The following is a 14,292-nucleotide window of genomic DNA, read 5'->3' as shown; positions in this document are numbered from 1 at the left end:
CCTCTGTCTCTGTTCCTCCCCTGCTCATTCTCGGTCTCTCCCTGTCTCCCAAAAATAAATAAACGTTAAAAAAAATTAATAAATCGCTGCAGTTAGCGTAGGAGAAAATGTAAAAAAGACGGGCCAGCATGTGTGCGAGCAAAAGGCCCTGTGTGTGAACTGTGGGCGCCTGTGTGGCATTTGTGTACGAAAACACGTCCTTACACTTCGGGTCTGGGGATTCCCTTGTGAGTCCGTGTAAACGTGTGAATAGGGACGTGAGCGGCTGAGTGTGTGAAAGTCGTGTCCGCTATGTCACCTGCAGAGGTGACAGTTCTGAAGAGAGCATGTGTGCGTCTGAGCGCGTGAAGACAGTCGGCCCGGGGGGGGCCAGGGCGTGAACGTGCGCGAGTGTGAAAGGTGGGGGGGGAGGCCAGCTTGGCGTGTGTGTGAACGTGCCCGGGTGCGCGTGTGCAGGCGGCGTGTGTGAGAGCGCGCGGACTTCTGGGCGCGCGAGTGAGGAGTCCCGGCGCCGGGTGCGAAAGGGGGTGTGGGGACCGTGCTGGGGTCGCGTGCGCGAGGAGCCGCGGCCGGTGTCGGGGCGCAGGGCCCCGTCCCATCCCGCACTCCAGGCCGGGTTTGGCGGGGAGCCGGGCTGGGCCGCGGCTCACGCCGAGGGGGCTGGGGGCCCAGACAAAGGCCCAGTTGGCTGCGCCGGGGGCTCGGGCTCCAGCGAGCGGCGCCCGCAGTCCGGGGGCGGTCCGGGGGCGGTCCGGGGGGCGGGGCCTGGAGCGGCGGGGCGGGGCGGTCCGGGGTGGGGCCTGGCGCCCGGGGGCGGGGCGCCCGGCCGCGGGGCGGGGCGGGGCGGGCGAGCGGCGGGAGGGGTGGGGGCGGCGGGAGCGGGCCGCGCCGTCCCGAGGACTCCGCAGGCTGGAGAGCGGGCGGCTTCGGGCGGGCGCCGAGCGAGAGAGCGAGCGGAGCCGGCCGGGCCATGGGACAGCGGGCGGCGGGCGCGCTGTTGCTGGCGCTGCTGCTGCACGGGCGGCTGCTCGCGGTGAGTGTGCGGGGCGGGGGGCGCCCCGGGCCCCGCTCGCCGCGCCCGCCAACTTGGCTGGGACTCTGGCTCGGGATTGCGGCGCCCGCCAGGGACCCCGGGCAGGCGCAGGCCGGCGCCACCCTCCGCGGTGGGGCAGTCCCGAGGGGCGCCCAGGGAACCTTGCGTGGGGTCGGGGGCGGGGCCGGCCCGCGGGAGAGCCCATGGGTCGCCCGGCCACGTTGCCGAGTCTCCCAGTCGCTCTAGGCATGGCCCGGCCTGCCATTCCTGAGGACCAGGAGGAGAAACTTCGAGCAGGGCGGGAACTTGGCGGGGCAAGGGCACCCCTCTCTGTGCCAACTTGGAAAGGGGGCACTCACTGGTGATGGGGAGCCTATCAATCCTCACTGGAACTTTACCAGGCCGTCTGGCCCGTTGGGGAGCTAGTAACCAGGCAGGCACAAGTAAAGAACCACTTCGGACACAGCTGGCTGAGGTTTGTGTGGAACACCCACAGGCCCTGGAGTCCTGCAGCCCAGGGCTTGAATCCATCCGTGTCCTTTTCTGGAATAGCTGTGTTACCTCCGGCAAGCTAGTTAACCTTTCTGAGACCAGCCCACAAGGCCAAAGAGAACTCAAAATGCATGACCTCCAAGTACATATAGCTTGAAGGTGGTTGGCAGGACTGGATGGAAGGCTCATGAAAGTGCCTGGTGCTTGGCCTGTTAAGTGGCGGATATTCAGTGGGTCTGTGTCCCACTGTCCTCTTCCCGGGTCCTCAGGTGCAGGGGAGACCTGCCATTACAGCCCGGTTCCCGGCTCTGAGCTTGGATGGGCCCATGCAGAGGGAAAGAATGCTTGGCCAGAAGACGCTCTGAGGACCTGAGTGAACTCGAGAAGGGTGGGGCAGGGGCAGTGGGCAGGCCGCTGGTGGCAGATGTGGGTGGGGGCACTTTTGGGGAACTGGGCCTGCCCTGGTGAACCACAGAGCCACCCCCACCCTCTTTGAGGTGATCTTAGGTGGTCCCTGTCCCTGCCCCTGCCCTCTTCCCTCCCCTTCTCAGAGCCAAGAGAGGGGCTTTTCTAAGCCGGTGTTCACCCAGTGACTGAATCCCTGTCCTGGCCACCTCTATCTCACATCTGTGCTCAGCCCCCACCCCAGACCTGACCCCTCAGCTCTCCTGCCCCGCCCACCTAGCAACTCTCCTCCCCCACTCCCTGTCTGCAGGGCTTCCTTAATCCCCTCTCTCAGCCTCTCACCCCTGCACATCCAGCAGGGCCCAACCAGTTGCTTCCCAGTCCCGATCTGAACTTGATCTTTACTTTTCCAAAAAAGTAGGCACCAACCTAGCACATGGGATGTCTTCCTTTTCTGAAACTCCCCCAGCTCTGCCTCTGCGGAGGGGCTCCTGAATGCTGGGTTCTACAGTGGTCAGAGTGAGGAGGAGGGTGGAGCTATTTGCTGTGTGCGGGAGGAATTTCAACAGAAATTCCAGATTGCAGCCAATCATCTCATTCACTTGTTCATTCAACATATCTTCATTGAGCAGCGTTCCATGACAGTCAGTGGGGGTTCAGGGGTTCATTCATTCGGCAGATATTGCTAGGCACCTACTGCATACCAGCGCATCTGGCTGGGGTTTACGGGTGAGCAAGAATAGGTCCTGTCTTTGCTTTCCCAGAACTGAGATGGGTAAATAGGCAGTTCCAATCCTGTGGGATTATGGTCTTGTCAGCAACCACACCGAGGTCTTCAGTGTCCCACCCCCCGGCTGATGGTGGAGAGCTGGAAAGATCTTGGCTTCTGGAGTCTCATGGACCCACAAAAGCTGAATCCCAGCTCTGTCATTTTCTAGCCTGTGATCTGAGGCAGTTTCTTCTTCCTGAGCATTCAGTTTCCGCATCTGTAAAATGGGGTAAGGAGTTCATGGTACATTTTTTAAATGACATCAGGCTCCTAACCCAGTGCCCCAGCAAGCCTTGGGCTCTTCTTCGCCCACTGCCCTTTATCTTTTCCGCCCTTTGGTTCACATCCACAAGCCAACAGTGCATGGGTGAGGATAGGACACAAGCGAAGGTAAGGTGGTCCTTAGGGAGCTCAAGACCTCCCTGGGGGCAGGAGACAGGAAGCGGTGGTCTGTGATTAAGTGTGGGAGTAATTTCAGTTCAGAGGAGGTGGAGAGGCTTGCTGGGGGTGGGGGCCAGGCCCGGGTGACTCAGAGCCTGCCTTGGCCTGCTGACCCCTTTTCTTCCTGCTGGGACCTTAGCCTTTCCTTTCTTGGGGCCAGTCCTGCCAGGAGACCGGAATCTCGAGGGGGCTGCCGTGATTACGGTGTTTTCCAGGGCTGCGGAGGGAAGTCACTGAGATACCTGTTTCCTGCCTCGCCTGGGTTTCCTCACCAGGGAGACTGTGGGCGGGCAGGAAATGGCGGAGCCTCCCCTTCCCTCAGGGGTAGCACCATCTCAGACTCCCCTGGACATAATTGGCACGCTCTGCATGCCCCCTCCCCTTGCCCCAGACTTGCTGGTGGGAAGGGGTTGTAACGAGTGTGCCTTGGGGATTTCCAGAGGGAGGGCTACAGGTCACAGAGGGAGGCGGAGGCTGGAAGGGGCAGAGATGGATACCCCGCCCCTGCCAAGTGCACCAGGCCCAGCTCCCTGTGTGTGGGGAGTAGTGGCCCCCGCCTGGCTCGGCCCAGGCCTGTTCTCAGGCTGAACACAGGCAAGTTGGGATCCGTGGGTCTGAGGCGCAGCCTGGAAGACAGGGTGAAAGGAAGGTGGCAGAAGGTGACTGGGTTGAGGGCTTGAGGTGGTAGGGAGGGAGGTGCTGGGGTGCCAGGTCATATGATAACAAAATAATATGGATAGTTAACACTTATTGAGTGCCTACAGTTTGCCAGGCACAAAGTTTCTCAACAAATTCTCCCCCGTCATTCCCCTGCTCAGAATCTCCCAGCATTCCCCGCGTGGCTCACCATCAGACCCACGCCCCTGACCTGATATGGTCCACAAGGCCCTTTGGGATCTGGCCTCCCCCACTCCCTCTACAATCTCTCCTCTTGCCAACTTTCCCCTTGCTTACTCACTCTAGTGACACTGGTCTTTGTTTCTCGAATATGCCAAACACACTGCCACCTCAGGGCCTTTGCATCTGCTGTTCCTTCTACCTAGAACATTTGTGCCTCAGATATTTACATGACCCTCTGCCTGTCTTCCTTCAAGTCTCTGACTACTCTGCCCAACATACTCTGTCCCCTTACACTGCTTTTTCTTTCTTGTCACTATCTGACATGCATTTGTTTATTTATTTCTCTCTCTCCTCCCTGCCCCCCATCACCAGTTTAAGCTCCATGACAGCAGGACCTTGTGCGTTTTTGTCCTGCTGCTCTGTCTTTAGCACCTGGCAGGCAGTAAGTGCTCAGTCAATGTATCTGTTGAATGCATTAAACCATAGCTAGTAGTGTGGTCCCCATTCTCTAAGCAGAGGACATCGAGGCACAGAGAGGTTGCATAACTTGCCCAGTGGCTCACAGTACACACATACTCAACGGTACCATGAGCCAGGCTTTGACGCCAGACAAAGCTCTCCTCGCCACTCTGAGTCCTATCTCACTTGTTTGTAGCAGGCGGTAGATGTGAATAAGACTGTTGTCACCGATGTTGATAAAAGTAAGAACTCAGGTCTGAGGTAGTGCAGAGGCTACCTCAGACAAGGAGTATTCAGGTCTGGCTTCGGGGACAGAGCTTCCTGGCAGGAGCCTAGAGAGACTTAACTCCAGGGCAGTCATTTATGGGACTACCCGTTTGTAGGTTTATTAATTAGTTTCCTCATCAAATTTTCCCTGAGATCCTATAAACTATTGAATTACTCCCAAAGCTTGAAGGCCCAAGTGGGCCAGGCTGGGTCCTACCCTGCGTGGGGAGTGAGGGGGAAGAAGGCTAGGTGCCCTCACTGGGTTCCCTGGTTGGCGCCTGGGGGCTCACGGTTTTGGGCGAGTCTGCAGAGGTTCCAAGGCTGCTTGGCCTTGGGGCGAGAATCTCAGGAGAGAGAGTCAGAAAGGCTGCCCAAGATGTGGAAAGATACAGAGCCATGATTCAGAGGCCACTTGGAAGCCAGACATAGATTCAGGACCCTCAAGCCACTTGGGATGTGCAGGAAGGGCTCTCAGCTCTGGCCTTTTGCCCCCCACCCCAGTCCATCCCAGATGTGAGAGGTCAGGCTAGAAGAATGGGCGAACTTGACCCCATCCCCCAGCAGCTTCCCAAGGATATGGTGAGCACAATGCCCCCTCCCCCCAGGGCCGACCCTGGCCTTGCCCCCATCTCCCTCCTGCCAGGAAGAGGGAGGCTGGGCTGAGGATCCTACCCAGCTGGAATGTTGCCCCAATCCAGGCCTTGGCCCCTTTGGCCCTGCTGCCCCCTCCTGCTCCCAGGGCCTGGCCCTGGCCTGCTGGCCGCCCCAGCGCCCAGAGCTGGCTGACTGAAACCTAGAAGAATGTGTGGAACTCGCTTTGCGGGGAGACGCCAGCCTCACTGCTGGTGTTGGGTCCGTGTCAATAGTGGCCTTGAGAGGGGAGCGGCTCATGGCTGCTGGGGGTGGCTGGGCTAGGGGCACCATCACGTAAGCCCTGGGAACAAGGCGGCTCTTTGAGGCCTGGGAATGTGAGGCTTTCAAGTGTCGGCGGCCCCCAGAACCCACCCTCCCCACCTTTCCCCACGCCCACCTGTGCCAGAGTTGCAGGGACCTAGGAACATCCCCGTGGCCTCCCTGACGTGTCCTTAGGACCAGCTCCCGGCTACCTCCCGGAGCCCTTTCCCTGAGGCGTGGAGGAGGGCACCCTGCTTCTCTGTTCTCTGGATTTTAGGGGGGGCGTCTATCTGGTGCACAGAGGCTTGCAGTGTGTGTTGAATGAATGAACGGACCGCTGATGTATGCGATTAAATATCCCATGAACTAAAGTCCCCTATAGGTGCGTGGTAGATGTAGAATGTATTCAACAAGGATTATCCAGTATCTTCTAAGTCCCTGATGGGGTTCTAGGCGCCGAGGTTACAGCAGAGAACAAAAAGTCAAATTCCCTCCCCTCGTGTTACTTGCATTATAGCTCGTGTGGGAAGACAGATAAGAAATATAATATGTCGGAGGACAGTAAGCGCTCAGATGAAAAAAATAAAACCGGGAAGAGGGTACAGAGTGATGAGGGATCAGGAAAAGCCTCTGATAAGATGATGCTTGAACAGAAGCATCTGCAGGAAGTAAGGGTGCAAGCCCTGCAGGTACCTAGGGAAAGGGCCGAGGGAATAGCTAATGGAAAGGCCTGGATGCGTCCAGCATACCTGCGGAAAACAAGGAGGCCGATGTGGCATGAGTCGGGGGGAGCGTGGCTGATGTGCCGAGCCTGGGCCACGAGAAGGCCTTTGCTTCTGAGTGAGATGAGGGGTCACTCTAGTTGCCGTGCAGAGAAGAGAGTGCGGAGGGTCAAGGGCAAAAGCAAGCAAGCCGAAATCCAGGCCAGAGACCATGGGAACTCCTACCAGAGCGATGGAGTTGGGATGAGGCGGCTGAATCCTGAGTGTATCTAGAAGGTAGGGCTGACAGGAAATTGCTGATGGATTGGGGAAGGGGCGGGACAGAAAGAGAGGAGTCTGGGAAGTCTCCACGGTCTTTGGCGTGAGCATCTCCAGCAGGAGCAGCCACTAATTGAGATGGGAAAACTCCAGGATGTGTTGGAGGAGGCGGGCATAGGGATGGGGGCAGCAGTGGGCGGACTCAGAGCGGGGGGCAGTCAGCAGCACCCCACGCACACCCAGCCCAAGCTGGGGCCTCTGCACTGGCCTGTGGAGCAGGTGTGTGTGTGGTGGGGGGGACGTCTTGCTGAGGATGCATCTAAGGAGCTGCCAGCTGGTTCCTTAGAACCCCACGGCCTGAGCTCATGCTTAGGTATTTGTCCGTTTATTTAGAATTTACCGCCTTCCCCCCAGTTTAGCATGGACGCTCCATGAGGACATAGATTCAGATTTTATTCAGTGCAATTTGCCCAGTGCCCGGCAATAGTAGGTGAACATTTATCCAGTGAATAAATTAATGGCCTTGGGAGAAGCCGGCCAGCCAATAAGGCCCAGGCTCCTCGCAGAGGATTGCAGGGGCTGCTTTGGCCCATGGGCACAGGGCAGCTGTCCTTCCCTGCCACTGCGCTGTGCTGAGACCCGGAGCATGTGGGACAAGCTGGGGTGCCCACACTGCCATCTTCTGCCTGTCTGTGTCCTCTCTGGACTTGGAACCCCTTTCTCTTGGGCCCTGTGATTGAGGGAAAGTGTGGGCTCAAAGGGCCCTGCCTTCAAGTCTTAGTGCGGCCCAACTGGCTGTGTGACCTTGGGCAAGTTCCTTCATTTCTCTGAGCCTCAGGTCAGAAGTAGGGATCATGATGCTTGTTTCCCTGGTGGACATGAGACCCCGCAGATGCCCCTGGCTTGCTGTGCGCAGTGGAATTGGTATTTGACAAATGGAGCTGTTGTGTAGTATCGTTCCTGCTGAGGGCTAAGCCGGAGCGACATTTGACTGCGGGTTCCCGGTGCCCAGCGGGGCACACTTTTCCTGATCAGAACTGCTGCCAGCTGTTGACCCAGACCCCGCACTGACGAAGCAGATGGAAGCCATTGCTCCTCTCCTCTTTCTCAGTCCAGGACCCCTGGATGTAACTGCATCTGATCTGTCACTGCCCCCCTTCCCCCACTGAGGCCGCAGCTGCAGGACAGAGTCCACCCTTCCACCCTGATTGCTCCTTCCTGGTGGGGGAGCGGGAGGGGGGCACACCCCGGGGTGTGGCCTGGGAAAGGCTGGGGCCTGTGGACGCGTTGTCCCCTTCCCAGATGTGTGCAGTTGGGCTCTGAGCAACCAGAGGCGTGGCTGTGGGGCTCCCATGGGTGCAGAGAGGATGTCCATGCATCTTAAAGGGAGTGGCCAGGGGGCTTCCTGGGACCCTGTCCCAGCCCCACTCTCCTTTGGGCCCGCACTGGAGGAGATAAGACCTTGCCCGGGGAGCCCCGAGGGAGCCTGCAGCAGGTCACTTGCCAGGGTTGTGGGGCTGCACAGCCCTAGTTCTGACCCCTTTGGGTTCTCAGAGAAATGGCGGGGGCTAAAGGAAAGAGACTCACAAGTGCACGGTGACCTCTCCCTCCACCCTGTGCCTTGGGCTGCTGAGGACAGACCTGCCCCTTCCCCACTAGGGTGCGTCATGTCCAGGTGTCTCATTTTGTCACGTCTGGCGTCTTTCCCCATCTTTTCCCCAGTCCCAGTTTGGGGAGGGGGAAGCAGCCTGGGGCTGGGCAGGGGGAGGACTTCAGAGGTGGCCTCGGGTGACCCCACAGATGGTCTCCTGGCACGGGGCTGGGAATTCCCAGCTGCCTCTGGCCCCTTCCCAGCCCACCTCTGGGTCCCTGCCCCCGCCTCTCCCTTCCCTGCCTTCCCCATGCTCACCCCCAAGGAGCCAGCTCTGGCCCCACATCCTGCTGCCGCTGGCTTCCCCTCCTCACCCCAGCTGACTCATCCCCTCTCCTTGTTTGGCGGTTCCAGTTTTCAAATAGTTGGGAACTGGGATCATGCCTCTTCTGGATGCCTCACTGGGCTGGATGGATTGAAATTCTGGCTTCATAAATCCTAGCCCCAGTGGCCTCTGTCACTTAACAGGCTTTTCTCCCTCTTCTGCTGTTTGCTTTCCTGTGACCCTTGGGCCAGAAGAACAGAGACCTAGGAGTTTCCTGAGGACAGACCAGTGTCTACTCTGCCCTGGGTCCTCCAAGTTCTCCTCCCCAGTGACCTCAGGCACCTAGATTGTCAGCTAGTGCTCAGTGAGCACACATGCCTTCTCTTGATTAAAAACCGCCACCCTCTCTGGGCGCTTGGGTGGCTCAGTCGGTTAAGCGTCCGACTTTGGCTCAGGTCATGATCTCGCGGCTCATGAGTTCGAGCCCTGTTTTGGGCTCTGTGCTGACAGCTCAGAGCCTGGAGCCTGCTTCAAGTTCTGTGTGTGTGACTCTCTCTGCCCTTCCCCCACTTGCACTCTCTCTCTGTCTCTCAAAAATAAATAAACACTAAAAAAAAAAAAAAGCCATCCTCTCTTGAAACAAGCCCCACACGGAGCTGTCTCCGTGTCTCATTGTTGCGCATGATGCTCCCAGCAATCTTGAGGTTGGCCTTCTTATCTCCATTTTGCAGAGGGAGAAACTGAGGCACAGCAGGGGAATGGCTGGCTCAATTCATCCATCTAGTACGTGTCACAGCTGGGAGGGGAGCCCAGGTTGTCTGCCTCCAAAGTTGTCATCCCTCTCCCAGTGGATCCAGCCTGTTGGGTGTAGAGAAGGGGCAGTCTGGGAGGGCTAGTGTAGTCACGACAGGCTACATGGAGGAGGTGGACTGGGCTGGTCTTGGCGGAGGGTACAGAAAACCACGTATCTGCCATGTGGGCTTATCCAGCTCCTACTTCACAGATTTGGGTGCCTTTTGCCCCTTGGCCTCCATCCCAACTTAGTGATAACATTCCGTCGGGAAATGGATTTGGCTTTCCCTGGGATTGAGACCCTTGAGAACCTGGATCCTTCTCAGTCACATCCCAAGCTCCTTATGGGACCTGCAGGTTTTGCCATTTGGAGTTAAGTGAATTTTTGCCAAGTGGGGCCTGCTCTGAGCCATCCGTGTGCCCCCTCAGTCCTGGTGAAACACAGGGCATAGAACCTCGTGACCCGGCCGGGAGCGTAATCTATGTGTAAGTCCCAAACTGTGTCATTTGAGCATCCTTGTGCGGTGGAAGAGTCAGGAATTCATTCATTCATTCATTCATTCATTCATGCATTGCCTGAGGACCTACTGTGTGCTAGACGTTGTGCTATAGGTGTTTTATCTGCATTGTCTACTCTCCCATGTAGTTGGGAATATACCTCCATTTCTCATGGGAAACAGCTCAGTGGAGAGCAGTGACTTGCCCAAGATCACACAGCCATGTGCAGAGGAAGGTAGGAGCTGAATCCACCTCTGTCCGTCCTCCTAGAAGAAATTAGAGGCAGGGTCCCTTCTCTCCAGGATCTCTAGGTCTTGGGGAGGCAGGACCCATGAACCATAAGCACCCAGTGCAACTCGAAGTGCAGACGGGAGCAGACTGCCAGGGAAGGGGAAGATCAGTTCGGCACGAGGTATCTGGAAGGCTTTCTGGAGGAAGCGGGGCTTGTAGAGCAAGCAGAGGATTTGGCTGGTGGAGCAAGAAGACCTCTGGGGCAAGGGTCCAGAAGTCGTATGTCCCCCTCGTCTCTAGATTCACATTGTTGTCAAGTGTGTGGGCAGGAAGGCCCTGGCCTCCTGCTGGAGTCGTTAACACAGAGGAAAAGAATGAGAGGAAGCCACCAAGATAGCTGATATCCATCCCAGTCCCCCGCCCTTTACCTGGCCAGACCAGGAGGCAGGAGGTCAGGGCCTGGGCCTCCACTTAGCTGCCAGCCAACTACTGACCATCTTTCCTGGGCTTTGATTTTTCTACCCACAAAATGGACTCTGCTCTTTCTCTTTGGCCTCCTGCCAACTCAGAGGAACAGAACGTCGAGTTCTTGGAGAAAGCTGGTAGCTTCCCCTCAAGAGATGGTGGTATTCCATTCTTTGGAGCCTGGGGAGGTAGCCACCTTGCAGAGCCTACCCTGTTGCCAATCCCATGCCTTCCTTCATGGTTGCTGCCAGCCCACAGGTGCCAGGCCCTGAAGCGGGGAGCCAGATGGAGGACATGGCTGCCTGCTCCCTTAGACCTCCTAACCTGTCCTCTCCTGTGGGCCCGGGATCACACCTGCAGTGGTTTGTCCACATCGGTTCACCCCTGTGCCCCTTGGGTACCTGCTGCTGAGCTAACATCTGGGGTGCTGTCCATGTTTAGTGAATGAGCATTAGGTTCAGGGCCACAGATTCCTGTACCCCTCCTGGCCCTGCCTGTGTGATCCGGGGCAAGTCCTGTAACTTCCCTGAACTTAATTTTCCCCAGATGCAAAAGGGGACCATTCACTGATTCATTCATTCAGCAAACATTTATGGAGTGTTAGCTCTGCGCCAGGCCCTGGGTTAGGTATAACCAGCCATGGATTCATGGAGCTTATAGTCTGACAGGGAGACCAGCTGGGTGGTGGACTAGTCGATAAAAGGCATGGGTTGCGGGGGAGGAGGCTACAAGAGCAGGTTTGCAGGGCCACTCAATCTCTGGGAGATAGCTGGACTCTTTGTGACTCTGTCTTAGCCCCCATCTGTTATTCTAGTTACTTCGGTCTGTTCCCCTTGAAATTAGCTTGTGGGAAGAGGGGACTGGGGGACACAGCTCCCCCTGGACTGGGGCAGGTGAGAAGACCCACAGGGCTGGAGAGGAGAGCAGGCCAGTTTTGTCGTGAGCCTCAGATGAGCTCATGGATGTGGAAAAGCACAGGGGCTATTTATGCTGTGTCTGGTGATTTTTTTTTTTAACTTAAAAAAAATTTTTTTTAATGTTTTTATTTATTTTTGAGACAGAGAGAGACAGAGCGTGAGCAGGGGAGGGGCAGAGAGAGAGGGAGACACAGAATCTGAAGCAGGCTCCAGGCTCTAGGCTCCGAGCTGTCAGCACAGAGCCCGACACGGGGCTCGAACTCCCGGAGCGTGAGATCATGACCTGAGCTGAAGTCAGAGATGCTTAACCGACTGAGCCACCCAGGTGCCCCTGGTGATTTTAATTTAGGAGAAATGAAAGCTGCACACAGAGTTCAGGTTTGGGGCTCTGTGACATTGAATGAGGAGGGTGGGTCTGAAGCTCCTGCTTTCCTCCTTGGTCCTCTTTTGTCCCTCCCGGGAGAGAGGAAGGGAGGCAGAGACCAGCTCTGGCCTGGATTTGGTTTCAGGAAGTGGGATGAAAGAGTTAAGTCAGCCTGGTTTTCCACCTCCTGGATGGGGGGTGGGGGTGGGGGGAGGTAGGGAGAAGGGAAGGGGTGGCTGGGGCAGGAATGTGTGATAAGATCAAAGCTTTCAGCCTGCCTGGGCCTCACCTTCGTTTCACCTGAGCAACTGAAGGGAATTCTCTAAACAGAGGAGGATGGAGAACAACTCGGGGAGGGGGGTGCAGGTCCCACCCCTCCCCCTTCACTGCTCCAGAGCCTCCCCACCACCCCCCACCATCCCGCCTCCTGCTGGCCTCAGGTACCTTCTCCAGATCCCATCTTCCAGAAGGCTCAGCTCTTGCCCTGGCAGGACTCATGGCTACGCTGTGCCTCCTGCCCTAGTTCCATCGCTGACTGCTCTATGATGCTGGGCTGGTGGCCTAACCTCTCTGAGCCTCATCTGTCAGCTGGGATTGGTAATACCATCTTCCACAGGGTTTTGGTGAAGACGAGAGATCATATAACTCTCCTGCAGCCAGAAGAGACAGTTGACAAATAACAGGAACCATTAGTTTGAAAATTGCCTCTGGTCCTTGGTACTAGGTAAACCTGGGGGCTCCATTGTGTTCTGCCCCCACCCTTTCAGAAGGCCCCAAGCCCCAGGGTCCATCCTCCCGTCTATAGCTCTTCACTTAGGGGTCTTCATAGTGTTGGGAGGGGAGCAGGGCAGGACAGGCTGTGAGTGAGGAGAGACCTCGGGCTTCTGTAGGTGCCCCCATGGTACTGGCCGGACTGCCTGCCCTGGTGATACCAGGTTGAGCTTTCGTGGCCAGCTGAGGAAGTCAGGTAGTCCAAGCCACCCCCTCGAGCACCAGGGACCTCAGCACCCCAGCCGCCGCCTGGGCTCCTGCCTCGGCTCTGTCACGGTTAATGATTATTCTGGGCAGCACGGGACGGGGAGGCCCGCCCTTGCAGCTCGTTAACCACCGGTTGCGCCCAAGGTATGTCAGCTTGGGTGTTCCCTGCTTTAATGTGGTAGCCCAGCTCAAAGGCACATGGCGGCACATGGCGGGACGGGTGGGGAGCAGGGGGCAGGGTCTTGGAGACAGATTGACAGGCAAGCCTGTGCCCCTGGGGCCCTGGGGACAGACTTAGGGCCCATAGGATCTGGGTGAAATGTGAGCTAGGCATAATAGGCCCCCGTGGTTTGGTGTCAGCCGCGTAAGCAGACCCTACAGTAATATACCGGGTGAGCAAGCCCCTTCTGGCACGTAAGAACACGTGTGCTCCTTCTCTCCGAGGCTCGGACCCTGCAGGGGAGTCCCAGCTAGAAGGTAGTATGACGGCTGGGCCTTCGGGGCAGCCGGGCTTGGCTTCTCACCCCAACTCTGGCGCTTTTGGGCTGTGTGACCCTGGGCGAGTCGCTTCACCTTTCTGAGCACCCCTTTTGTCACCTGAAACAAAAGAACGCTAATCCCAGCTTCCCAGGTGTCAGCAGGCCAAGGTGCGAAAAGTGGGTGGCTCGTAATGAATACCCGGGGAATGGAAGAAATGGTTACTATTGTAGTTTTTGTTATTAGGAGAAAGTGAAAGTTGAATCCCAGTCTTGGGCAAAACCAGGGCAGCAACGACCCATGGATTTTGGGCCCATGGCTGGGGGATATGAGGGGAGGCGGGGCATGGGGAGATCCCAGGAACGTGTTTGAAGAGGGCATACGAGAGAGCTGGGTGGATGGAGAGAACAGGGCTTTGGCAGGCTCTCTGGGTCTCCCCCCGGCCCCCTCAGTCTCCAAGCCGCTGGTTCCCCACTCCCAGGGGCTGGGTCCTGAGGTTGGTGCAGACTAAGTGGGGGAGGAGGGAGAATTGTTTATTTTGATAACATTAGGGCGTATTCCCCGCTGGCAGCTGCTATTTTGAGAGTCCCGGAGAGCAGGGGCTATGGTTAAATTAGGTAATGTTGCTCCAGAAGGAATGTGTGAAGCAATGAGGCTAAGGGTGCAGCGGGATGACAGTGGATTCAGTCCATATAAAATTAACTGCAACTTGGAGAGGAGCAGCTCTGGCCACTTTATAAGGCGATGGAGGGGGTGGCTGCTGGAAGTTGTCTGGGGTGGGGGGAGGGAAAGTGATGGCCCAGGGCCTCTTTTGGGGGAGCCTGGGGCCCTGCCCGGAAGCCTGGCTGGCCCAGCAGGGGCTGGCGATGCGGCTGAGGGGCAGGGCTGCTGTGTCCTCAGCTCTGTGTGTCTGGCCACTGCTTATGGGTGGGGCTTGGGATGGCGTGATGCCTGGGAAAGATGGATCCCCGGACTTGATTTCTGCCTCTTTCTTGCCTCATGAGGTGAGTCACTCAGTCTCAATGGACCTCCGTGTCATCAGTGGCAAAATAACGGTCCCAGCCCCCTAGAGAT

General features: G+C 57.4%; 1 protein-coding gene across 12 annotated transcripts in view; it reads left to right on the top strand.

Moving 5' to 3' along the window:
• Positions 1-871: 871 nt before the first annotated feature.
• Positions 872-14,292, top strand: part of HSPG2 (heparan sulfate proteoglycan 2) — a 99,240-nt gene continuing 85,819 nt past the window's right edge. For all 12 annotated transcript variants that reach the window (XM_086715972.1, XM_086715971.1, XM_086715966.1 and 9 more), the window contains exon 1: positions 872-1,033. In XM_086715972.1, the coding sequence (XP_086572098.1) occupies positions 971-1,033 (63 nt within the window). In that variant the 5' untranslated portion in view covers positions 872-970. The remainder of the gene's footprint in view (positions 1,034-14,292) is intronic.

Source organism: Puma concolor, chromosome C1 (assembly GCF_028749965.1).
Source record: "Puma concolor isolate L17-30 chromosome C1, mPumCon1.1.hap2, whole genome shotgun sequence".
In the NCBI taxonomy this organism is placed as follows: domain Eukaryota; kingdom Metazoa; phylum Chordata; class Mammalia; order Carnivora; family Felidae; genus Puma; species Puma concolor.
Note: the sequence above shows the minus strand (reverse complement) of the source record. Positions and strands in the feature narration are given on the sequence as shown.